At 41.8% G+C, this 27,121-nt stretch overlaps 1 protein-coding gene across 2 annotated transcripts in view; it reads right to left on the bottom strand.

Moving 5' to 3' along the window:
- sult1st6 (sulfotransferase family 1, cytosolic sulfotransferase 6) overlaps positions 1-27,121 on the bottom strand; it is a 136,925-nt gene that overhangs the window by 43,825 nt on the left and 65,979 nt on the right. The window contains exon 16 of one of the 2 annotated variants that reach the window (XM_081392131.1): positions 5,927-6,034. The exons of the other annotated variant lie outside the window; for it this stretch is intronic. Within the exon in view, the coding sequence (XP_081248257.1) occupies positions 5,927-6,034 (108 nt within the window). The remainder of the gene's footprint in view (positions 1-5,926; positions 6,035-27,121) is intronic. 2 annotated transcript variants of the gene reach the window in all.

Raw genomic sequence — 27,121 nt, 5'->3', positions numbered from 1 at the left:
CGAGCGGCACCACCTGCCACGATGAGTGAGCCAGAGCCAGAGCCCATGGACAAGAGGACAGAGCTTACCATCACCCTGGAAGTGGAGCCCCAGTGTGGATCTGACCAGGGGTGTGAGCCCATGACACCAGCGGCCGAGGGAACAGAAGCGGAGGACTGGCTGATAGACTTCGATGAGGACTTGTCAACTCCCACTCTCCTATCCCATCCAGTATCTGAACCATCTTTATTATGCATAGTTTACTGTGATTCATCTGCCTGTACAGACTTACGGCTGTGTAAAGACAACAATATGAATTGGGATTTATTCTTTGCGCTAACCTGTGTGGAATGCGTCATAATTACAGTCATCCTCTCAAGTTTGGTTGCATTAGCACCACCACCACGCTCATCCAGTCCTCCTGCCCCATCGCTACTGGACGTTTACAGCCCTGCGCCGTCTCTGGGGTCATGCAACCACCAGCAGCACCTGTTTAAGAGGATCCTGCGGCTCCGCCTCCGGTCTCGGATCCCTTTGCTCCATCTCGGCCCGTCAACCTGTCAGCTCTGTATTGGCTCCTCCCAGCTTTGGCTCCACGAGAGACCCTCAGCCTAGTGGCTTCTACGGGTTCCCTCATCCCACCGGCTCCCCCTTGATCAGTCGTCACACCACTTCCGCTACGGATTTACGGGCCATCCGCTGCAATCCGTCCCTCCACCCCTTTATATGCAGCAGGTTCCTCCTTCCCGTCGGCATCGCCTCTGTCCTCGGTCACACCGTCATCGCCCCAAATCCTTGGGTTAGTCAGTCCACATGTGTAACTCCAGGTTACCTCCCTACAGGCAGGATGTTGCCTCTGTAGCGTCCCTTTCCATTGGAATAGGCACACTTTCCCAGTGTTATCCAATAATCTCACTGTATGGGTAAGTAGGAACAGAAGTGATCAACATCCTCCGTGTAAAGCCACTGATGGATATAGGGATGGGGTGGATCTCATTGCTGATCTACATCAATTCAACCCGAGTAAACAACAATCATTTAAAGATGTGCGTTTATTGCATGGATGGCACAAGAGCATAACATAAGTGTCTAAAATGAATGTGCACAGTTAAGTTGAATGATAAAGTTTGTGCTCTTTAACTTAACACCGTTTAACCTATTTTACAAAGCCTTGAGCTAACATAGGAGCGTATGGTTAATCTTTAAAACAGGTGCGATTAGAAGATGTGTTTGTTAGCCTAATATGGCAACGTTTGGTTCCAGTCTCGTTTTCTTTCAGAATTATCAACAGGTAGAAAAAATATTTTGTTTAAAATTAAGGTAAGATAAAGACACTCACGTTACACAGAGGTATGTTAAAATGTTTAGTTTAAAATGAATGTATAGTTGTCATGAATAATTCACTGAAATTTCAATCAAGACATGAGCCAGAAAGTGAACAAACAGGGCATTGTCTACCAATTAGTACCATTTCACACTTTAATTATCATTAAAGCTGAATTCGATTATTGCTGTAATACTCAAACCCAGAGGGCTCCCTCGCACAGAAAGTACAAGGTAGACTCATAAAAGGTGGACTCATTATCAGGTATTTTCATAAGAATAAAGTGTAGAATACTACAAAATAATGTATTTTTTGCCTCAGTCTGTAATAAGAAGCCTCATTAGATCATAAAAACGTTTAAAAAAAACAGCAACTGCATGCTTAGATAATGTAACTATTTGCTAGCATTATGGCATAAGTTATAGATTTATCCTCAAATTTGAAATAAAACATGGTCAGAACAACCTGAAGCTATACCTGTTATATTTTATCATATGCTCATGAATATTTTTGTTGGAACCCAAAACACAAAGTGTGAAAACAGAACTCCAAATTTGCACAGAAGTTTTTTATTTTTATTTTTTTTAAATGTTTTATATTTTATTATGTGTATTTTTAATGAAGAAAAAAATCAAATATGGACAGGGCGCTGGAAGGCGCAGTAATTGTGGAGTTTTTCTTAGGGATCCTAATTCGTCAGTCACTGAAGTAACTGTCAAGTTTACAGAAGACTCAAACAGGTGAGTAAATAGAAACAATGTTTATTGAGAACAGAAGCACAGAACCAGCAGATGTAATGGTGAGTAGGTCATGCAAACTTGAGATGAAGACAAAACTTAGCTGAATAGTAATTTGAATGTCTTTGCAGGTGGAGTGGAAACCAGAGTGGAGAACGGATGATGAAGATGATCAACGGAGAAGGCAGATGGCAGATCGGAATGAAGACTGAAGATGAGTATCTCCGGTTGGTAGCTCAGGTAAGTAACAGGTAGTGAGTCTTGTGTGCCCATGTAAAGACAAGAATAGACAATGAACAGAAGGTGAAGGGTTGTATATAAAGGGAGTGAATGATGAGGTGATGATGAGGAGCAGGTGTGGTGAATCAGTATTCCGGGGAGCGTGAACGAGTGGGCGGAGTGTGCAGATCTGGTGGACCCCTGACAGTAACGTTGAACATGACTGACTGATAGGGAACATCTAGGTTACCTATTGAGGGAACGGATGCGTTACTTCCCGTCAATCGCTGAGCGACCGGGCACTGGTTTGGCTTCTCAGCAAAAACTTAATGAGTGAGTCCTGCATGCTTCATTATATACGTGGCACAGGGGGGTGGTTTGCGGTGCAAATTCTTACTTGCCAATGTCCGTCTGTACTACTTGGATGTGATTGGGCTCTCAGGCGAGATCCCAATTCATCAGTTACTTACGTAACATCTCCATTCCCTCCTTCAGGATAAGGAGGGCCGTGAGAGAACAGCGTGAGGCCGGTGGCGTGATTGATAATGAGCGACACCTGCGCAATGCACCAGTCTCGTATCTCTCACATAGGCATAGGAGCGGAGGCATAAAAGGAGGAGCGACGACAGTGAAGGACGAGAGAGGCCAGGCCTGGATTTTACGTTGTTTTTGTTTTATTATATGTGGCAGCAGTCATCCATGAGGGCCTTTACTTTCGTTTTGTATTTGTTTATTTATTTATTAAAGTCTTTTGAACGTTTGCCAGTTCCCACCTCCTTCTTCCCACAATAACGAACTGTGTTACAATAACCAACAAAGTATAAACACAATGTCAATAAGAGATTCATTGCACAGCTTCATTGATTATAATGGGAGTTTTCGCAAGAGTGCAGCTTTGTGTACCTCGAGTTGTAATTGACAGCTTCAGTGAAAATAATGGCAGCGATCTTTGCTCGCTTTCTGTATAGCGATATATTTTTCATGCCGCTAACTATACATTGCAATGTTTCTGGATTGACAGCCATATTTAAATGTAAGATTGAATCCGATTGACAGTGATCACAGAACTGATACTGATACTGATATCTGTTACTGATATGTCAAATGATCTGTCCATTATAGGGCCCCTATTATGCTATTTTAAAAGTTTCCTAATGTTGTTGTGGAGTCTCCTACAACATGTTTACATGCATCAAAGGTAAAAAAACTGTTTAATTTCCTCATAATATACATTTGCACATCATCACATTTTCAATGATTTTCAAACGACTCGTGAGATGAATCAATCTCTCTAAATCCCTCTCTAATTCCATGAGCTACTCTGCTCTGATTGGCCAGACAGCTCAGTCTGTTGTGATTGCCCTACCGTGTAAATCACGCCGAAAACAAAAATGGCCATTGCCATAACAACGTCAGCTTTCCTGAGGCTTCCTTCACTGTAAACTAAACACGTCAGTTTGAGGTACATTGTATGAGATGTTGCAACTGTAATTCCTCACCATCAGCATTAACAAGTGCATGTCCATCAACAAACCGATTATTTCACTTGTACTAATTTATTTACAGAGAATTTTTATAATATTTTGCGGTGAATACGTGGAAACTGTATCAATAACAGTGCATGTATGCAATGTATACATTAGCCGAGCAATAGAGTGAATGATCTGATGTAACATAAACGTTTGGTAAAACAAATATTTCCTCAAAGTAGTGAGAATGACAGACAATCTGCATTAATAGACACAGTTAAAGGTAATAGTGGTCCACAACTGATTAGCAGAAGTATTTCAGTAAGATAGTGATAACGTGAGTTAGCCAGTTAGCAGGAGACCTACACAATATAAAACTCAAAACTACGTTTTTTGAACACCATCTTTCAAGAGTAAAAACGGTTTGGGAATCCTGCATTGAACTCCGAGATTTGAGAAGCAGTCGTCAGTAAAATAAAGGGAACACAGCAAAAGTTTAGGATTATACTGCTGTGATATCGTGGTAAAGATGAATTTTAACCACTGATTCTTCACATGCTCGTCCTTGGGCAGTGAAAAAAAAAACTGTCTTTACCTTCACATTATAAAGCACAACGCCATCTTCTTGACATGATGCTATCCAGTATCCACAGGAATCAGCTGTTGGTTTAAGGTTCAAGTTTTCCCTGGTGTCTGCGTGCAATAAGTGGGCGGGCAATATACTAATGTTTCGTCTTGACGTCACAACGAAACGACTTATGACTCAACGAAAACGATTAATTTAATTGACTCAGAGTCGACTCTTACTTTTGAAAGACAATAACTTTATATATGGTGCACTTTCAGATTTAAAACTTTGCAGGATGTTTTTATTCACTTAGAACTATGTTACACACTACATGAAAGGTCATTTTCAAAAATCCATAATAGGGGCCCTTTAAATCTTGGAGTGTACATGCAAAATAATAGACCTGACACTTATTCAATGTAATGTGCTACTTTGTTGTTCACTTTTCAAATCAGTCACTGAGTGACTTTTTACATTTAAATCTACAGATTGTTATATATAAAATAGTTCTAAGCACATTTGTTTTATGATCTGTTCTGACTGTGATTATTTTGTATTTCATGAATAAATAGGATGAGTTAATATTACAAACTGTTTTTTTTTTTGCATTTATTTCGGATTGATTGTCAGTACTGGGCTCGCAGTTCACAGGGGTAGGGTACTTTGTACTGTGTGTGTGGATGACTGTGTTTGTCCACCACCACTGATGACTCTGTGAATGATATGAGATGTTTGCTTAGAAATGAGAAAGGTTTTGCTCAGGTTTTTAAGATTGAACTTTTTTTTTTTAAATGTTACTTCTAAAAAAAAAAAAAAAATTAACATTGATTAACAGACATGGAATATAGTGCTGATGTCACAATAACTTTTCTTACTTTGCAACCCGGATATCTCTTCAGCAGGATTCTTTATTAAGAACGTGGTACTCTAAAAGAATTTTCCGTATTTATTTTTTTACAGGTGTTTTACCTGTATTTTGAATTTTACACTGCATTGTGTTGTGTTTTAGAGTTAACGGAAAGATCCGTAAAATTATTGGATAATGTCCAGGTTTTTCCAGTACTTTTTCTGCTATTTTATTATTACTTCAGCCTCAGAGATGACCGCTTTAACCAAAGCATCTAAAGGCAACACAGGACATTACCCCTGACTGTGAGATCCAGCAGACCTAGTTCCTGGTCATGAGAAATAGAGATATGTCAACACATAGTTTGACCCTCAGTAGGAAGAGACTGGCAGAACCCCTTGAATGGAAACTATTTAATCTAATCATTAAACTAATGCCATTACGTTCAGCTTGAATGCCATATATAACATAGGTCACATTAGTTTTTTTTTCATGTGATGTTATGTCAGGACATAGAATCAGTGGATCTTAGACAGACTCTTTAATTTGTATTCACACAACAGAATACATATCCATTCATATTAAGGGTGAGTAAATGATGAAAGAATTTTAATTTTGGGTGGACTGTTCCTTTAAATCCATTGCTCAAATGGTGTCAAGAAAGAGTGCAAAGTACACAGTATACAGTGTAGTCTGGTCTTACAGTAATAAGTGGGCATTAAAAAGCACAATACCTTAGGATGATTAGCAAGTTATTTTTTAACAGTTTTTTTTTTTTTTTACCTGCTTTAGGATAAGTAGAGATGAGTAGGTCTGATGGGTCAGGACAGAATTCCCAGATTGATTTCCAGTTGTCTGCAATGGTGCTCATGAGAGGGACACCCTGGACATCTATTAGAGGGAACCGATGAATAGCATCACCTGCCCTCTTAATGGCTTCTTCATAGCTCAGCAGTACCTCCTCCATCACCACAAAAAAACGTCCTCCAGAATATCCTCTTATCCTTTTTAGTCCAGCTTTCTGAAGTTTTCCTCCCTAATTTCCTCTTGTTGAAATCTTTCTTTTTGCCTTAAAGTATACTGAGTTATTTCTTCCTGTCTTGTTCCTTTATGCTTTTGAAATGTCACTTGTATTTATTCTTAAATGAGCGTTGGATTAGTAGCCTTAAATATACACTTTGAGCCCCTCGCTGTCTTTGCCTACTCCTAAAGTTATTTGTTCACTTGACCTCCTTGAATAGTTATCATGTTCTGTTAGCTGTCCAAAGTTTCTTTCTTAGACTTTTAGCATTCTAATTCAAAGTATTCTTTTGATTTTAGTGTGCTCTCTCTGCCTATTTCCCTTTTCTAACTGTGTCCCTATATTTCTTTCTACTCCTTGGGCATTACTGTAATAAATTCCTAAAGTGCAAGGTTGCTTATATAACTCTTGGACAGCCAGGGCTGAATTCCAAACTTTCAGCAGTGTTATCTTAACTGTTAATCTGAGTTCAAGGGAGTGTCTGACAACTGACACTTTAAATGAAAAAAGTTTACAGACCAGATTTCCTCTTAAAGCACTGAGAATTAGACAACACTCAGAAAGAAATATCTCAAATGATTTATGTGACCATTTATAAAACTAAATTTCAGTACTGAACCCGAAGCAAACCTAAGCAATTTAGATATACAATAAAACATGGCAAGTTTAGATAACACATTTGTTTGTCAGTCATTAAATAAGCAATAAATATTTGTTTGAAATCCATCCATCCATCCATTTTCTACACCTGTTTATGGCTATGCTGATGTTTTTATATATCATGGATTTAAATATATCATGTTTTTTTGCAATATTTCAACATAATTTCCATTTTGCCATTAAAATTATGTTGCTACTTAGAAGAATAGTTAACTAAACCAAAGAAAGACTAAATATCATATGATAGAGTTTCAACCTCCTGTTTAATATTAACTTGCATGTAAATATCATCTACAAATGAAGAGTGTCGACTTACAGACACTCCCTCCTCATCTGGCATCGGTTAACTAGCCACAGCAGGGAATGTCAACAAAGTCAAACTTCCCACACAGTTTAGCCCCACAGGAAACCCACAAGACCAACCACAAACACATACTGTACAAACTTTGTTCTCCTTTATTCAACTTTCTCATTATGTATAAAATAAATAAATCATTTAATAAAACTCTAAAAATGTTGAAGTCTTCTAACCTTTCAGTAGTATGAATCATCTAGTGCCATATGAACTGAATCATTTGAACATTTATATTCCACTGGTGAGATATTTCTGACTATGAACACATTTACCCTGATATCGTCCCGGGTTACGTATGTAACCCTAGTTCCCCGAAGGGACGGACGCTGCGTGTAATCGCAGTGGGAACGCCTCCAGCGTAGTGCGTCTGAAGCATGAATGAAATCAGTCAATGGAGAGAATGAGCGTCACGGCGAGTGACGTCATCGACCAGGAAACTATAAAGCACCCCAGAATCACAAGCACGCCAGCTTCCGATGTTACTGAAGCAAGCGAACCAAGGGGGTGCCGGGAGTATGGCAGGACACGCAGCGTCCGTCCCTTCGGGGAACTAGGGTTACATACGTAACCCGGGACGTTCCCCTTCAGGGACTACCGCTGCGTGTAATCGCAGTGGGAACGCAATACCCACGTCCCCATACGACCAAGTCCCCGTCATGTGTGATTAGGAGACACAAGCCGACGAGAGAACCTGAGCCCCGGGAGTGGAGCTAAAATCAAGAGAATAAAATCTGACAAAAGTGTGCGGTGAAGACCAGCCTGCCGCATCACAGACATCTTGAAGAGAAGCCCCAGAAAGAAGAGCTATAGAGAGCTTTTAGCTTTTTTGCAGCCTCAGAGGGGCTATAGCTGCATCCATACACTTCGTGAACGTTCGGGGTGACAATGCTAGGCCGAACGGAAGAACCTGATATTGGTACGGATCTGATCTGATCTGATTTGTGACACGATCTGTTTGAGAGTGAGCATCTTGAATTTGAGCTTCCCTACAGTGCGATTTAAGAGACGCAGATCTAAAATGGGACGCAACCCCCCGTCTTTCTTTGGAACGATGAAGTACCGGCTGTAATATCCTAACTCCCTGCTGGGGGGAGGAACCCGCTCTATAGCTCCTTTTAGCAGCAGAGTTTTTACCTCCTGTTCCAATACCAGAGCCTGCTCGGGGCCCACCACTGTGGGTAGAACCCCTCTGAACCGAGGTGGACGCGTTCTGAACTGAATAGCGTAACCGTTTTCTATTGTACGCAGGACCCACTGAGATACATTGGGAAGAGTTTTCCATTCCGCCAGAAACTCTACTAAGGGAACCAGCCTCTCGAGGCTGGCCTCTGGTTGAATATCCCGAGTGACAGACACAGCGCCCTGTAGTGGCGCACCGGCAGGGGATAGCTGGTCTAAACACTCCGCAGCCCTCCTCGGAGGAGGCGAGCGTCCCTCGGGAAATCGCCCGCCGAGTCTCTCTACGCCCTGTATAGGCAGGGTTAGTAGAACAGACCCCTGAGGACACCGGGAAAGACAGGGCACCGTGGTCTTGTGAGGTGTACTCAAGTCTTTCACGATGGGGATCACCCTGAGAGTCCTGGCGTTGATCGCGTCAGGATTTTTTCGACGCGGCCTTCTTGGCGACAATGACTGTCCTCAGATCAGCCCTGCCCCGCGAAGAACGCGTCCGAGAGCGCCCCGCCTCGTCCCCCTGAATTTGCGGGGGGGCACGAGACGCAACACTCTGCTTTTGTTGCACTCTCCTAAATGAGCTACTCGGCGGCTGAGGCTGCCCTCGCCCAGCAGCCCCAGGAATCTTTACTTTGAGGGGAATAAATTTCTGAAATGCTGCTGATTGTCTTTTTTCTTCCTGAAACCTCTCAGTAACAGAATGTAAAGCATCACCAAATAAACCCATAGGGGACACAGGGGCATCTAACAGAACAGATTTCTCTCTCTCTTGCATTTTGCTCTGATTTAACCACAAATGCCTCTCCGTGGCCACCAGGGCTGCCATTGAGCGACCTATTGATCTGGCCGTCTGCCTGGTGGCTCGAAGAGCGAAATCAGATGTCTGTCTGAGCTCATTGATCGTCTCAACAGAAATTTCCCCCTGCTCGCTAGCATCCTTAAGCAGGTCAGCTTGATAAGCTTGCATAATAGCCATCGTATGCAAGCATGCAGCCGCCTGTCCCGCCGCCGAATAAGCCTTCCCCACCAACGCTGATGTGTTTTTTAAAGGTCTGGTGGGGAGAGCCGGTGCTTTCAGCGATGATGCCGATTCGGGAGAGAGATAGCTCGCGAGCGTCTCTTCCGCCCTCGGCATCGTCACATAACCACTAGATTTAGCTCCCATAATATTTGAATAAACATTGGAAGTGTGTGTGTGAATTCTCGCTGACATTGGTTTAACCCAGGTCTTTGTCACCTCGGTGTGAAGATCAGGGAAAAAAGGCAAACACCGGCGAGAGGGCTGAGAGCGCGAGGGCAAAAATCTATCATCAAGTTTGCTTTTAATATGAGATTCCTGCCTATCAGATGGCCACTCAATGCTGAGCTTCTCAACAGCCCGTGAAAGCACATTAATAAGCTCATCATCAGGAGGAGACTGAAATGACGAGTCTCCAGTCTCCCCTGATTCGAAGCTTTCAACATCCAGCTCCTCAGAACTGGATAGCTGAAGCTCCGGGACAAATTGTGCCTCAGCCCGGGGAGAAGTAGCGGAGGACCGCGCTTCCACAGCCGGGACAGAGGCACTGGATCCCTCCGGTAAAGGCTGAGATAGGGCGGGGCCCGTCTCACACCCCCCGGAGAGATCCATTTGTGATCCCCACGACATGCGTCTCCGCTCTGCCTCGACAGAAGCGGGACCTGTGCCGCGGGGAGAGCGCAGCGAACCGCCCTCCTCGAAGAGTGATCTGCGAGAGCGTAAGATCCTCATAGGAAGACGCTCACAATGCTCACAATCAGCCCCCTCGAGAGCTGACTGGGCATGCTGCACTCCTAAACAAGCCACACATAGTTGATGCGAATCCCCGCCTGTGATGTATCTAGTACAGGGGGGAACGCATTTCCTATATTGAGGCTCGCTCGTCACTTTGCTTTGGCTCATTTTTGGTTTTTTAATATATAGGGATATATATATATAGTGAAAAACTCCTGCCAGGGACAGACAAACACTAAATAGACAGTTCAAACACACACAGAGCGCAGCTGAAGTAACAGAAGCTGGCGTGCTTGTGATTCTGGGGTGCTTTATAGTTTCCTGGTCGATGACGTCACTCGCCGTGACGCTTATTCTCTCCATTGACTGATTTCATTCATGCTTCAGACGCACTACGCTGGAGGCGTTCCCACTGCGATTACACGCAGCGGTAGTCCCTGAAGGGGAACTGAAAATTTTCATTTTAGAGATCACTAGAGACAGGGAGATAGTTATGGAGTTATTCTTGTGCCAATAATAATGAACGTAGCTTTTCAAGAAACTAATGAAAATATAAATTGAAACTGAATAAAATATCTTTGAAACTGAAAAAGAATAAATCGCAGGCAATTTTTTTTACTTCGTTTTTAATACACTGCATGTTTTGCTAACTATTTCTCATATTTCAATCGCTGATCTGAACTTACAAATGCGCTTCCAGAGTTCTCTTACGAGAGGTTCTCTCGTATTGCGTAAGTTGCTTACACTACGGGTAAAGTCATCTTTTCTGGAGATCTGAAGCCAAAAAATTATCCTTAATTTTGTATATATTGTCAACGCAGTGTGGCAGCCAGCAGACCATAGCAGGCTGTATAAGCGTGCTCATTGGCTGTCCTGCGGCAACTGCAGCAGCCTACCGGTGAGCCCTGCGTGACGTCGCGCTTCGCACCCTCCACGCGTCACAGCCCGCCAGAATGGGTGTGGCTTAGCGTATATAAGGAAGGGCTCAACAAGCTGAACTCTGATGTTCATCTCTTCAGCGAAGCTCTCTGCATCGCTGGATCTTTGAGAGAAGACGCCACCGTCGAAACAAGCGACAGAGCAAGCCTAGGACAGCGCCTGAAGAAGCCAGACGATTCTCGCCGCCTTCAGCCATCCGTGCCTGCTACGCTATCCGGCGTCATATCCTTTCTGCTGTGTGTGTTCGCCGCTGCGACACACACTCTCTTCTAAAAGAGAAATTTCCTACGAGGCATTGTTTCAAATGCCTCGCACCTCGTCGGTGGAGACCGTCACATCCTCTGCGCTTCCTGTCTGGTCCGTTACCGTGCAGAAGCTGCACTTGCTAGGGCGGCTGCCCTGAATGTGACGAGATGGATCTCCCCACCCTGCTCTTCCTGCTCTCTCTCCCTCTGTTCAAGCCGCGCAAACTGCGCCGTTCACGAGGGATGTCAGAGGCGGACGGTCTCGGGGCTAACTTTCTTTACGTTACAAGAAAGCTACCGCGCCCCGCACGCGTGCGTCACTCACCGGCGAAAGAAGGAAAGAGAGTGTTTTAGTCCCGCCGAAGCCGAACTAACCTCCATTTCTCACGTTTCTCAGTCCCCTCTCAAGTTCAGGCGGCTGGAAATATCAATATTGCAGTAAACAAGCCGGTTATAATACATGCACGCCTGCAAACGAACGCCGACGCAAAACATGATGGCGCTCTCTGGCTACTCGCCGATTACGACACCTCTTCCCGCTCTCTCTCTCTTTGTTGTGCCGCGCAAACTGCGCCGTTCACAAGGGATGTCAGAGGCAGACGGTCATGGGGCTAACTTTCTTTACGTTGCAAGGAAGCTACCCTGCCCTCGCGGCCCGCGCGCGTGCGTCACTCACCGGCGAAAGGAGGAAAGAGAGTGTTTTAGTCCCGTCGAGGACGGACTAACCTCCAATTCTCACACATTTCTCAGTCCCCTCTTAAAGTTCAGGCGGCTGGAAACATCAATATTGCAGTAAACAAGCCTGTTATAATACATGCACGCCTGCAAACAAACGCCGACACAAGACATGTTGACGCTCTCTGGCTATTCGCCTATTACGACCCCTCTTCCCGCTCTCCCTCCCTTTGTGTGAGCCGCGCAAACTGAGCCGTTCACAAGGGAAGTCAGAGCGGACAGTCACGAGCAATGTTCAGCACCCCGCGTGCCTCACTCACTGGCGAAAGGAGGAGAGAGAGTGTTGTTAGTCCCGCCGAGGCCGGACCAACCTCCAATTCTCACACATTTCTCAGTCCCCTCTTAACCCTCTGAGGTCGACAAACGCGCGGGCGCGTTTTGCTGGATTTTCTCCACATTGTAGCACTATAAACTTAAATTACTCAGTCATTTATAGTCATACAGAAAAAAGAAATATAAAAAAGAATCTGTGATATTTCTCCTTTTGTATGTGTCCACTTACAATCAAACCAAAACATTGTGCTTTTGTAAAATAAAGAAAATAAACAGGGTGTGCGTTCTGCCTCTCCGTCGCGGTGAACTTCTTTTTCTTGAGCACGTCTATAAACTGAAACAAAACTCAGCGAATACTTGTCACACATTTATGAGCCATATACCTTTATAAACATTTAAGTGTGTACTTTTAAATGATCGGATTCAAAACGAAAACAAATATTCTCTGTTTAAGTAATTTGTATAAAACCAACAAGATGTCCAGCTTCTCAAACGCTTCCTCATTACAGTTAATTTGGCCACGCCCACTCGCGCAAAAGATATTCACATGCAAATCTCCACATGGACCGCGTCTCGCTCATTACCTCAACAACAAAACACTTCACTTCACTTTTCGTCGAGTTTGAAAGACGTGCCTGAGCTTACATTGGATTTAGGCTACCTCAGAAGAAAAAGAACGCGATTTGAAGACAAGAAAGGTGTAAGGTAAGAAATTCTTACATATTAGTTTGTTATTGTTGCATAAATGTCAGTTGCAGTTGAACTGTTGCTAGATATATGGGGAATATTATAATATTTAGACCCGTGTTTACTGTTACTGTGTTTGTGGATATCTGCTCAAACGTAGATATGTATATGGTAACCATAATGTTTTATATTTGAGCGCGATCGCGTTTGAATGTATCATATTTTTGATAGCGATCACGTTTGAATGTATCATATTTTCCTGCGCGATCGCGTTTGAATGTACACATCATATTTTGGATGAAAGCAAAACGCACCAAACGGCTTCATGTTTTTATTATTATCTCATTTCATATCATCATAATGGATGGAAACATTTGAAGTAACATGATAATCAATATATTTTTCTCTAGCTTAGTTGTTACTGAAATCTTTTTGAAAATATATATAGGCTGCTATATTGTTATTATTTTATGCAGCACTGCGCATAGCCTATACCTACAAGGCACAACAAACCTGGTGTTCATTATATAATATATTGTTGGAAACATTTGTGTGAGTGTGTGTGTGTATTCTGTGAATTTTAAAAAGCAATTTTAACAAGAAAAATCTAAAATGTATTCCCAAAATCGTGCAAGCCTTTCTCTTGATATCAGTATGTTCACTTTTTTTTTTTTTTTTTTCAGGGCCTAGATGCCACTGAGTCCTGCTGACTTCAACGTTCACAGTACATGTCTCTGTACATGAACATGGTACTTTTTTGTTGTGTATCTTTGGATTATGTTGTGTTGTAAATAAATCCAAACAATTTTAAAAGCCATTCTTTTTTAAATCTCCTCATTCTTTGTGCAAGGGTGGTCAGAATGATGGGCCCTGATAAGCTCCTAATAGGGCCATTAGGGAGGTTCTTTGTCTTTCTCAGGTGTGGAAAGCTTTCATATTAATGAGATGATCCGCCCCTTCGCATATTGCTTTATCACACAAAACACGTCGTAAAATTTTTAAATCAATATATTGTCTTCTCTGAATGAGCAGTCAGGGTGATTCTCACATAGTTTTAGAGCAAATATTCTAGGCTACGTCATACAATTTTCAAAAGTCTTGTGAAGAAATAATCAGAATGGGTTTCATTACCTTATTTCAGTGAGAATTTATTTTTGTATTTTCACAAACCACGCATAAATGTCATTATCTCAAAACTACAAACTTTTACATACATGCTGCTGATATATTATTGTAGCAGAGTTTGTGCTGAATACAGTGTAATTAGACTTTAGCCATGAAAATGTCACAAGTAACAGAAATAACCACAAATGTCAGAGCATGTCAGAACACCTCCAGGGCCCAGAAAACAGCTCAGACCCCAGAGGGTTAAGTTCAGGTGGCTGGAAATATTAATATTGCAGTATATGAGCCTGTTATAATACATACACGCCTGCAAACAAACGCCGACACAGAACATGATGGTGCTCTGTTATATGCTCACGCTGACCGAAAGCTTTTGTGTGTTTCCCCCTGTGGCTCAGTGGCGAAACTTTAGGCTTTTGCGCCAGAGACCCGTGTCCGAATCCTGGCTCTGGTGGCAGATAAAAATTATGCTGTTCGCGGCCAGCTTTCTTACATACAGAAAGCGAACTCGCCTCTCGCACCCTCCCGCGAGTATTTATGAGCGTCTAAACATATGAGCCTTCAAAGCATTACTCTGTCAGTCCCCTTGGAAAGGCTACTGCAGAAGTGTATTTTGCAGCCAACGAGCCGGTAATACAACCCGCTCGACTGCATACAACCGCCGTTTTCACGGCAACCCAGAGAAATCTCAAAAGAGTGTAATGTCTGGTTATCCGGTTCAAGCCGCTGGCATTTTAAGTGTAGAAAATGTGCCCACGTCTCAGTGCTCACCCCTACACACAAGCACGATAACCCCCGTGTCTCTCACAGAGCCCACTCTCGTAAAGCTGGCAAATGCCGCTCGAGTGTTAAAAGTAGGAAATGTGCCCACGAACCCGTGCCCACACCTGCTCACTGCCCGCTCTGTCACACGGTAGGCTGCTGCAGTTGCCGCAGGACAGCCAATGAGCACGCTTATACAGCCTGCTATGGTCTGCTGGCTGCCGCACTGCGTTGACAATAAGTACAAAATTAAGGATAATTTTTTGGCTTCAGATCTCGAGAAAAGATGACTTTACCCGTAGCGTAAGCAACTTACGCAATACTCGTTCCCTCTTCTAGAGAGAACCGAGGTTACGTTAGGTAACCGAGTACGTTTTCATTTACGTTTCTGAAGTTATCGTTTACGCTGCCTGAGTTTTCGTTTGCCGTTCTGACACATTTCTCTTGTGGGGGCGGGGCTAGTGACAGTGTGTTCTCATTGGCTACTGAGTTTTTGATTGACAGCTTCTTCACCTCGAAGTGAAGACGTCAGTGGTGTGTTTATGTGTGGATGTGAGCGTCTGTAATCGCAGCTTTCCATTTAATTTGAGTGATATTAAGTTTATATCTGTATTTATTTGCTGCTACACTATATTGTTGAGATGATTTCTTATAGAAGGAATAGTACAGACGAATGATATCATTATCATTAGTCATCGTCGCTATCAGGATACTGGATAACGTTAGCCTACTCGTGGTAAGTCTGTTTTTTTTTTTTTTATTAATACTATACTAATACTATTTATAATACAGTACTGGCTTTTTTTTCAGGTGGAGAGGCATTTTAGAGCTCAGTGAGAGCCCATAACATTATACAGCTGTGTTGTCTTGATTTAATTGTTAGTCCAATCATTAGGCTAACGTTACATGACTTGTTTATCTATATTCGGTTACAGTCTTCGATTAGATCATATTTGCTTCGATTAGATCATATTTCCCCCCAGCCACCCCAAACAACATTGGGCTAGAGTACTGTACAGTATCTGTACTGTAGCCTACAGTACAAAAAGTACTGTATCAGTCAATGACTGATGCCATTGGACCAGAGCGCTGTCAATCACTGCCTGATTCAACTTTGGCAATGTAAAGCCTTTTTTACCATGCCAATAAAGCTATTTAAACCTGAATTTCTCAATTGCTGATTAATTTGCGATGCAGAGTTTTTGAAAGAGGAGAGACACGACTTGACCACAGAACACGTCTCTGTTCATAATATGTAAACACTCAATTATTTTGAAGTATTGCCCTGGTCAGTGATAAAACTGACTGATAAAGCTATTATATGTAGCTAGTATGAGTAACAAAATGCTTTTTCTGTGTCCATATTTGACTAATAATAATGAAAAAAAGTGCACTTCAAATGAACATTTCTGAGAAAAATGTTTAATCTTTAATAGTCTTTAATAATAAATATATGTCCAAATTAAAAACTTAATACATGCAAGTAATTATGACTGAAAACATCCAAAAACTAGGGAATACACAGCCATGGATATGTTTATATATAGGGCTATACAGCCATCTACTGGTTACACAACCGTATTACAGATGATAAATGCTGCATGACTCCGAGGTAAATATTTAGTACTGTAAAATCCCTTAAAACATTTATATAATTTGTTTGGAATAAATATTTTAAGTCTGCAACTTGTTACTGTATGTGGGAGTTCAAAGCAGTTTGTATTGTTAGATTATAATACATTTCCTCTCTCATTTTCCAGGAAGTGGAGCAACTTTTCCATAAACAAAATTCTGATGCTGACACAGAGTGATGCTGATGGAGTGATAGTACCAGAGATCCACTGTCCCTATCAGACAATAATCTTACTTTGTTCAGACACATCACCTTTGAATGACTGGGATCTTGATCTTCAGACACCTGATTTATTTTATTTTAATATAAACTAGCAAATATTTTAATTTCCTCTAGATTAAAACAAACACAGTTCACAAGTACACAAGAGGTTGCACTTTATTCTTATTAATCTATGCTGATCTTGGATTAGCATACCAACAGCATATGAATGTTAAGGGCATAGTTCACCCAAAAATAAAATTCTCACTTATTTTACTCACCCTCATGCTGTCCCAGATGCATTTTACTTTCTTTCTACAGATAAACACGAATTAAGATTGTAAGGAAAGTAATCCATCTCTGCGAGTCCTAACGACACTTTAAACCACACACAGTGAGCGTGACGGTAATCCATGCGACCTCAGTGAATGAATCAATGCCTTCTGAAGTGAAACAATATGGCTAGATAAAAGAAATACTAATAATGTGACTGTTTTAACTATTAAAAATCACTTCCGACCAACTGTCTTACGTACATACAATCCACTTGTATTATGGACTCACAGAGATGGATTATTTCCTTTAAAATCTTTGTCTATGTTTATGTGAAGAAGAAAGTCATATACATCTGTGATGGCATGAAGGTGAGTAAATGATGAGAGAATTCTCATGTTTTTGTGTGGACTATCCTTGTACTGCTTGTATCCAGTCACTGCTTTGTTACTTGTACTGCAACAGGAACTGTTTAAAGAATCATTGCAACATTTAAAATGTATATGAATTTTTAAAATGTATTCTGTATTTGTAATTGTGCATTTTGTATAGTAATGTATATCATGAGAATACTGTGCATTACATGTATATTATGCAGTTAATGTTTTGTGGATTCTGGTCTTTCCGGTCACAACATAATTGCATCCAAGACTTTCTCTTTGATACTTGTGTGTATGCTTTAGTGACAATAAAGAATGTAAATTTATTTGAATTCATATTTTCAATTACATTCATTTAACTGGTTGTATAATTCACAATTGAAACGGTTGATGATTGTTAAAATATATTTACAATTTTAAATGTTAGAAGATAGTGTTAATTAAATGAAATAACTAAATACAATTATCAATCTAAAAAAAATGGCAACAAGAACATTCTTTCTGTAACATATGTAATGAAATGCCCTTTGAGGTCTGTATCATCTGACAGCAGGCCACGATTGTAATTTTCATATTGTTTAAATTCTTCTTATTTAAGTGATCATTAATTTTGATGGTGTAAATGTATATCATGCTATGAGTAGTGTGATGGCCATGGTTGCCAACCTTGATTACCTGGTTGAAGTGAAACTTTCTTGACGGCTGAATATATCACACACGTTTGTTAGTATTCTCTTTAAATTGTAACAGCTCAACCTAATCAGAGCCTAACATGCAAAGGAATCATCATGAATAAACAAATATTCTCCGAAAACATTGGACACTACAATATTTTAAGTATTATATACAGTACTTTAATGTAGGCCTACAATTACACCTGAATAGACTGAATAGATCTCTTGTGCTCCTAAAAGCTTTTGTCAAGTAGCAGCAAGTAAATAAAGATAAAAAAAGAAAAAAACATAACTTAATATCACTAAAAATAACTGGAAACCTGCGCTTACAGACGCTCAAATCCACACATAAACACACCATTGACATCTTCACTTCCAGGTCAAGAAGCTGTCAATCAAAAACTCAGTAGCCAATGAGAACACACTGCTACGAGCCCCGCCCCCATGAGAGAAATGTGTCAGAACGGCGAACGAAAACTCAGGCAGCATAAACGAAAACTCCAGAAGCGTAAGCGAAAACTTCAGAAGCGTAAATGAAAACTCTGGAAGCGCATTTGTAAGTTCAGATCAGCTTTTGAAATATGAGAAATAGTTAGTAAAACATGCAGTGTATTAAAAACGAAGTCAAAAAATTTGCCTGCGATTTATTCTTTTTCAGTTTCAAAGATATTTTATTTAGTTTCAATTTATATTTTCATTAGTTTCTTGAAAAGCTACGTTCATTATTATTCGCACAAGAATAATTCCATAGATAGTCTGCTGTGATGAAAAACAAGACCAGACAGTGAACTTCTTCTTCTTCTTTCAGGTTTTAATGGCGGTTGGCAACTCATCTTAAAGGTGCATTACCGCCACCTACTAGACTGGAGTGTGGGCATTATAATGACATCAAAGGAGATAGAGAGAGAGAGAAAAAAATCCTATTAAATTATTTCGCTTGGCCCAGTGTTTTTCAAAAACAAAATTAATAACTTGTGTATTTTCCCAGATCTTTTCCCTAATAAATGCTCAAGTGTAACGCCGGTTTCACACTGCACACGTTAGCAGAGCGTAAGCAGCGCAGGAGCAGTGTGTATGGTGAGCGGGAGCAGGACACGCGCGTTTTGCTTTCACACTAGCAGCGTTTGTCACGCGCGACTGAACCGCGGCGTGTGTACAGACAGAGTAGGCTACTCTATAATGGGTAAGTTGGCATTCGCTTTATTTCGTTTTCAAATACATTTAAGAGAAAAGACTTGTCAAGAAGCTTATTTTATTAATCATTTCATTTATAAGTTTTGGTTCATCTTTGTTTTTATTGTTCGGGCAACAAGTTTGTTTTTGGACATTTGTTTTCTTTTTAAATTGCTGTTGGTCATTTGATTGACTGTTTAAAATTTTTCATGTTACGAGTTTGACAGTATATTGTACGATTCTTTGGCTAGCAGTTGTGGAAAAGACATAACGAGAAAGATTGTCGCCTATGTGACGTCACCCCATAACACATTTTCCCTCCACTTGTCAAATCACGGTGCTAATGCTGCGATAATCTATGGAGACAGATCGAGAGTTACGTATGTAACTGCGGTTCTATGAGTTCTGGATGACCGCCAGAGGCAGTGCTTCACACTGGATACTATCTCTCGTTGCAAATGCATAGGTCGAGTCTAATACAAACAATGTCCCTCGTGACCAGGATGACTCGGGGTGCTCCCCTATTTAACCCCGTGACTTCCTGCAGACTGTCCCTACGGAATCTTCTCGCCTGACTCCGAGTGACAGAAAGCTCTGGCGGTCATCCAGAACTCATAGAACCGCAGTTACATACGTAACTCTCGTTCTATTTCGTTCTTCCTGACCGCCAGAGGCAGTGCTTCACACTGGATGACTTATAACAACAAGGTCACGAGGAGGTCCTACTCACACTTAAGAAGAAGTTGAGGGTCCCGACAGGACAGCTGTTCCAATATTACCGGAAGCAGCCACATTGACCCTGTAGTATCTGGCAAAGGTATTTGTTGATGACCACGTAGCTGCTGCACAGATGTCACTTAGAAGGACCCCTTTTAATGCAGCCCAAGATGTTGATATGCCTCTTGTCGAATGGCATCTCACCCCCAAAGGCACTGGATATTTATTAGATGTGTAAGCGTGGGTGATAACCTCAACTACCCAGTGCGACAATCTCTGCTTTGAGAGGGGCTGACCTCTTTTTGGGCCCCCGTAACAGAGAAAAAGTTTGTCTGATTGTCGAAAAACTTCCGTGGCCCTCAGATAGCCCCGGAGAGCTCTTACTGGGCACAGCAGTGTGCTTCCACTTTCTTCCAGCGTGTTTGACATCGGAGGAATAAACACTGCCAGCTCAATAGCCTGGTTTCTAAAAAGGGCAGAAAGCCGCTTGGGGAGAAATGCTGGGTTGGACCATAACGTCACAACTGAGCCATCTGCGTTTCAACGCATACAGGATGTGTTAACTGATAACGCGTGGAGTTCACTCACCCGCTTAGTCGAAGCAATGGCCAAGAGAAACGCTGCCTTCAATGAGATCCACTTCAGATCGCTCTGCTCTAGAGGTTCAAACGGGGGCAATGTAAGAGACTTTAACCCTCTGGGGTCTGGGGTGTTTTTGGGGTCCTTGAGATGTTCTGACATGCCCTGACATTTGTGCTTTTTTCAGTTGCTTATAAACATATCAATGGCAAAAAAAAAATACACTTTATTTAGCACAAACAGGACTACCATGATATGTGAGCCACATGTATGTACATGTTTTCATTTTTGAGAGAATAATGTTTATGCATGGTTATTGAAAAAACTGACAGACAGAGAGAAGGCAGAACTCGCTTCGTGTTTATTTTTCTTTATTTGGCAAAAAGCACAACACTTTGTTTTTATTGTGAGTATACACAAAAATAATACACATTTAACAGAATCGATTGATGTATGAAACTCCTATGGAAAATCAAAGTCAACAGAGTATTTATGAGTTTCTTTTACACTGATAAAAAAAAAGCGAGCTGGCATCGCCGGCGATACCGCCGACCTCAGGGGGTTAAGACTAGGCCCAGGTCCCATAAAGAAACCCTAATGGCCTGAGGGGGGCGCAGTCGCTGAGCACTTCTAAGAAACTGAGTAACCAAGGCATGAGAACCCAATTGCTGACCATCTATTCGTACGTGATGTGCTGAAATTGCAGCCACATAAACTCTTAAAGTAGCAGCTGCTCTATTCTTTTCTAATAGTGACTGCAGAAAACGTAAAATCAGAGGAACAGGGCAGTGCTCTGGGACCGCTGCTTGCTCCCTACACCAATCAGAGAAAAGCTTCCATCGATAGGCATAAGCACTCCTGGTGGAAGGTGCTCTAGAGTTCAATATGGTGTTCTGGACCCCTTGATCGCAGGCTCCAAAGAGTGGTTCCGGCCCCTCTGAGGCCACACACAGAGCTGCAGGCAGTCTGGATTCGGGTGCCAAATCTGACCCTCCAACTGCTGGAGGAGATCCTTTCTCCTGGGACGAGTCCAAGGATCCCCGTCTAGGAGCCTGTACATCACTGGAAACCAAGGTCTCCCCGGCCAGTTTGGCGCCACTAGCAGCAGCCTGTGGTGCTCTTGAAGAACCCTGTAAACAGTCACCCCGATCATCGGTATCAGGGGAAAGGCATAGAGTAACCGATCTGGCCAGGCGTGGGCTAGAGCATCTTGCCCCAGGGGACTGGATTCCTCTGCTAGTGAGAACCAGAGACGGCAGTGGGTCGTTGTCGCCGAGGCAAATAGGTCCACTTCTGCCCTGCCAAACCGCTGCCATATCATCTCTACCACTTCTGGGTTGAGCCTCCACTCCGTCGATGGAATTCTGTAGCATGACAAGAAATCTGGAACCACGTTTGATACCCCTGGAATATGCATTGCTCTGATGCTTGCAAAGCAAGGGAAGGCCCAAGTCAGCAGTTCCTGCGATACTTGAAGGGATTGGCTGGACCTTGTGCCCCCTTGATGGTTCATGTGATAAACCACTGATCAGTTGTCCGACCTGACGAGAATATGCCTGCCCTTCAAAAACGGAGCGAGGTGCTTCAGAGCTCGCAGAACTGCACGAAGTTCCAGGGTATTTATATTCTCGCCCTTTTCCCGAGGACCCCATTGTCCTGTGACTGCTCTGTGTTGCCAGACTGCCCCCCAGCCAGTAAGGGACGCATCGGTCTGGACTATCTCCCTTCGAGAGGGAATCATGCCCAGAACAACCCCCTTGGTCAGATACAATCTGCTCCTCCAAGACTTCAGTGCCAGAAGGCATCGCTGTGTCACCTTGATCAACCTGTTCTTGTGCCAACTGGGGTTCAAGTGGAGACTGTTCACCCATCTTTGAAAGGGGCGTAGTGAAAGGAGGCCCAATGGTATGACTGCCGCTGCTGCCGCCAACATACCTGTGAGCCTGAGGAAGCACCTGAATGGAAGTCTGGCATGCCTTCGAAACTGTTGGAGGAGGAGTAGTATATTGTCCACTCGCCGTTCTGATGGAGTGGCTTTCATTGACCGTGAGTCCAGCGTGAGACCTAGGAACCCCACTGACTGACTTGGAATTAATCGGCTCTTGCTGAAATTCACAGAAAGGCCCAGTCGAGTAATATGTCAAGTCATCTTCATTTATATAGCGCTTTTAACAATGTAGATTGTTTCAAAGCAGCTTTACAGAGATAAACGTATAATTTAAGGTAACAGAGATTGTTTTGGCTTTATAGCGGTTCTTTAATAAAGTTATTTTCCGGCTAAAGTTAGTTTTGATTGATTCGCTTCCGTCACAATGATCAGTTGTTATTAAATTTGGGGCCGCTAAGACGACACCATTCTCTCTACACAGACTTTAAACGTGAACCTGTGAGAAACGCTGATCGCGGTCACATGCGCATTAAGAATTGGTTCTATAGTTATGTGCGTTTGAATATATGTGCGCAGGTTTGGAATTCCCTACAAACCAAGCCTAAACAAAGTACTGGCATTTCCTTATAAATTTTGATACAGAATTTTATTTTATTTTATCAATTCGGGGTAGGTACGCGAAATGAATTTCCCGACGACGCTTTATCTGTAGAGTGGTAAAGGGATCCTCCATAGGGAGAGACTAGTTGGCACTTCAGCACTGCGTTGTCATCGTGTCCAGGCGAAGGTCCTTCATCAGATCTGGATACGGCCTGGATCCGGCAGGCTGCGGGAAAACCTCGGGATAAACAAAGACACTAAAATTAGCGTAGATGCCATTCTTCTTATGATGTAACGAGTACATCAGGATTTATGGGAAGTGTTCCCGGTTCCAGCTGACCTAATCTATGCAGCCTAACATTTAATTATAGAAGTCTATAATGTATTATGTGAATGCTAGGTCAAAGAGATGTGTCTTTAATCTAGCTTTGAACTGACAGAGTGTGTCTGCTTCCCGGACAATGGTAGGAAGACTGTTCCAAAGTTTTGGTGCTAAATAGGAGAAGGATCTACCGCCAGCAGTCGATTTTGATATTCTAGGTATTATCAACTGGCCGGAATTTTGAGATCGCAATAGACGTGAAGGACTATAATGCGTTAAGAGCTCGCTCAAGTACTGCGGAGCTAAACCATTTAGTGCTTTGTAAGTGATCAGCAATATTTTAAAATTGATGCGATGTTTAATAGGCAGCCAGTGCAGTTTTGACAGAACCGGGCTAATATGGTCATACTTCCTGGTTCTGGTAAGAACTCGAGCTGCTGCGTTTTGAACTAGCTGTAGTTTGTTTATTAAGCGTGCAGGACAACCACCCAGTAGAGCAGGGAACGACAACTGGCGGCCCGCGGGCCAAAACTGGCCCGCCAGCAATATTTTCTGGCCCACCGGAACATTTTGGAAGTCCTAAATGCTGCACAAAACTCTTCCACTACTTGTGAAAAGCCGCAGTCGCGCGGCGATTTCACCGCCGCATACTGTGTGAAACGCCCATAGGGAATAATGCGGTGCGGGATTACATTTTAAAGTATACCACCGGACGCGAATAGCACGTCAAATTCGCGCCTGCCGCGTCTAGTTATACGCTTTACCACTTTGTGTTCATTCGCGCGTCAAAAGACGGTAGCGGTCAGAACTCTGGTGTACTTTGGACAGAGCGGGCGGTCTGACTAACAATAGCCCACTCCCGACATCTTTTGACAGCGTATCCGCACTTCATTCTGACCGCCTGTAGGCTACACCTAGCTCTGAGGAGCTGTTTGGTACTGAAACCATTGTCAGTCAACAACATTCTTTTTTTGCAAGGATGTTTGAAATAGTTCGACAGAAAATAGCCTACTTCATTTGTCAGTAGGGAAATATGATTTTCGTTTATGTTGCTTAGAAATTTGAGTAATAGGCTTTGTCCTATTTAATTGGTTAGCCTATTTATATTTCATAATTTTTTTCTGTGGCATTTTTTTTTCTCTGCTGACAGTACAATGTTAAAATAGCCTAATATTTATATTGACACGAACACAATTTTTGTATAGCATTTATAATTATTATAGGCTACTTAATCTCCTTCTTTCCGAGACTTTCTTTTAGAGACATTTGAATGTGAGATTATGGAAACGAGATCTAAATTTTGCGGACCCGTCAGGTCGGGAAATAAAGCGGGTGAACATCGAGTGTATTTTAAGCGGTTGCTGAATAGAACCGCGTGGGAGCGGGACGAAAAAAAAAAAACAGTCCCGCGCAGACCTCCTTAAACCATAGGTGTGTATGTGTGTGTCCCGAATAAATAATAATAATAAAAAAGGAATAAAGTTCAAAAGTCGGACTGTAAGTGAATGAGGCATGATTGCTATTCACACCTTTATTAAAATGGCTGTAATCTGTTACCACAATAGTAGGCTATGGGATCAAATTCCCGCCAAATATATAGCGGTCGCGTATAAAAAACTAATAAGCGTGAATCAAAAATTTAAAAACACATGTAAAAATATATTGCACAAACTGAAAAAAAGAATGCAAAATGATCAGAATAGCAAACAACGTGGTCACGGATCAAAATATAATAAGCGTGAATAAAGAAATAACAAGCATGAATAAAAACTTTAAACACATTAAAAGTTATTTTGCACAAAACTTAAACTTATGGTCATGCTTTGTTAAAAAGTATGGTTTTATTACTGTGTACTTTGTGCTTTCTTGCATTTTCTGCTCATATTTTACTCTTTTGTATGCTTGTGATGTTTTTCTCTTCGCTCTTCTTTCTATGTTCTGCGCTTGCTCTTCCAAATATTGCAGTTCGAGTTTCATGTAAATGAGGGCGGGCTTAAGCGTCACCATTGGTCCACTAGTTCTAGATTGACAGATACTCCTCTAGCCAATCAATCGAAGAGGGGAGTTGACGTCACACCAATGCGACTCGTGGCTACTGATGCTTACTTGTTATACAGGGGAAGACGACCATCAACAGGACACCTTTAAACTGCATGTGTGCCTGCTACTCAAACTGTTGCCGGTGTACGTATACCTGGCAATATGGTATAGTTAAATTTGTCATCCTAACAACGACCTGTTACATTAATGCCTGTCTGATGATCCATCATTCACCTCTAATGCACTTGACCTGGCACCGCGAGTGTCGATCTTCTCCGAGCAGCCACCACCACCTACTGGCTGTTTTACTTTCATATTTAATCAATAACAAGGATGTGTAATGTCGGTCCTGGGTGCAGAGTTTAGCTCCTTCAACCCTAATCAAACACACCTGAACCAGCTAATCATCGTCTTTAGGATATTTAAGACAGGTGAGGTTTTTAATCGGAGTTGACGCTAAACTCTGCAGGACACCGGCACTCTAGAAACAACGTGTCTATCGCTGATGGAGATGTTGCTGTATTCAAATTTAAAGCTATATTTAAAACATTAATTCTAAAGTAATATGCAATTATGTAGCTATGTAAGTAAACACAGTAAGTTTGTAATAAATCACTGTATTAAATTCAACTGGTTTCATATCTTCTCTGTAACACAATCATTTTCAATAATCTTGTCAAATTTGGCGAGGTTAATAAAAAAAAGGTAGGCAATGCGTAGCGGCGACAGGTCAAAGTCCTAAAGTCTTCAGACAATGGCCGTTTTTAACTTAGTTTTTGCAACGAATTGTAGTGTTTCATAATTGCAGGATGTTTCGCTTACAGCAGCCTTAACATATTGACATCATGAGCCAAGTAATATTGTTTAACACCAATTACCAGTGTGCACATTAACATTCTCATGTATCTAAAAAAAAATGAATTTAATTATTTATGCCCAGAGTTCAGATAGCTTTACTGATTGAAAGTCTTTGTAAAGTTAAATTGAACTGCCGTCTTCCCTTGTAAGTGTAGCACTCCTGAAAAGGAGTATAATGATTAAAGAAAAATGAAATAAAAGAGAGTGCAGCAGTGCTTCTTTGTTGTTATATTTACTCAGAATGAAGTGCTTCACGGTCGCGCACCACCCACTGAAGTGTGCGGTGACCTATTTTTTTTACAGTCTATGGCGGTGACGCAATCACGCTGGTATGCCAAGCGAAAATAATTAATTTAATAAATGCACATATCAAAGCACAAATAAGAAATTGAACAGTATATAAAAGTATTAGAAAAATAACATTTTAAACATAAACAGCTTGTACCACGAGTCGCATTAGTGTGACGTCAACTCCCCTCTTCGATTGATTGGCTAGAGGAGTATTTGTCAATCTAGAACTAGTGGACCAATGGTGACGCTTAAGCCCGCCCTAATTTACATGAAACTCGAACTGCAACATTTGGAAGAGCAAGCGCAGAACATAGAAAGAAGAGCGAAGAGAAAAACATCACAAGCGTACAAAAGAGTAAAATATGAGCAGAAAATGCAAGAAAGCACAAAGTACACAGTAATAAAACCATACTTTTTAACAAAGCATGACCATAAGTTTAAGTTTTGTGCAAAATAACTTTTAATGTGTTTAAAGTTTTTATTCATGCTTGTTATTTCTTTATTCACGCTTATTATATTTTGATCCGTGACCACGTTGTTTGCTATTCTGATCATTTTGCATTCTTTTTTTCAGTTTGTGCAATATATTTTTACATGTGTTTTTAAATTTTTGATTCACGC

The sequence above is a fragment of the Scardinius erythrophthalmus genome (genome assembly GCF_964197995.2).
Source record: "Scardinius erythrophthalmus genome assembly, chromosome: 18".
NCBI classification, from domain to species: Eukaryota; Metazoa; Chordata; class Actinopteri; order Cypriniformes; family Leuciscidae; genus Scardinius; species Scardinius erythrophthalmus.
Note: the sequence above shows the minus strand (reverse complement) of the source record. Positions and strands in the feature narration are given on the sequence as shown.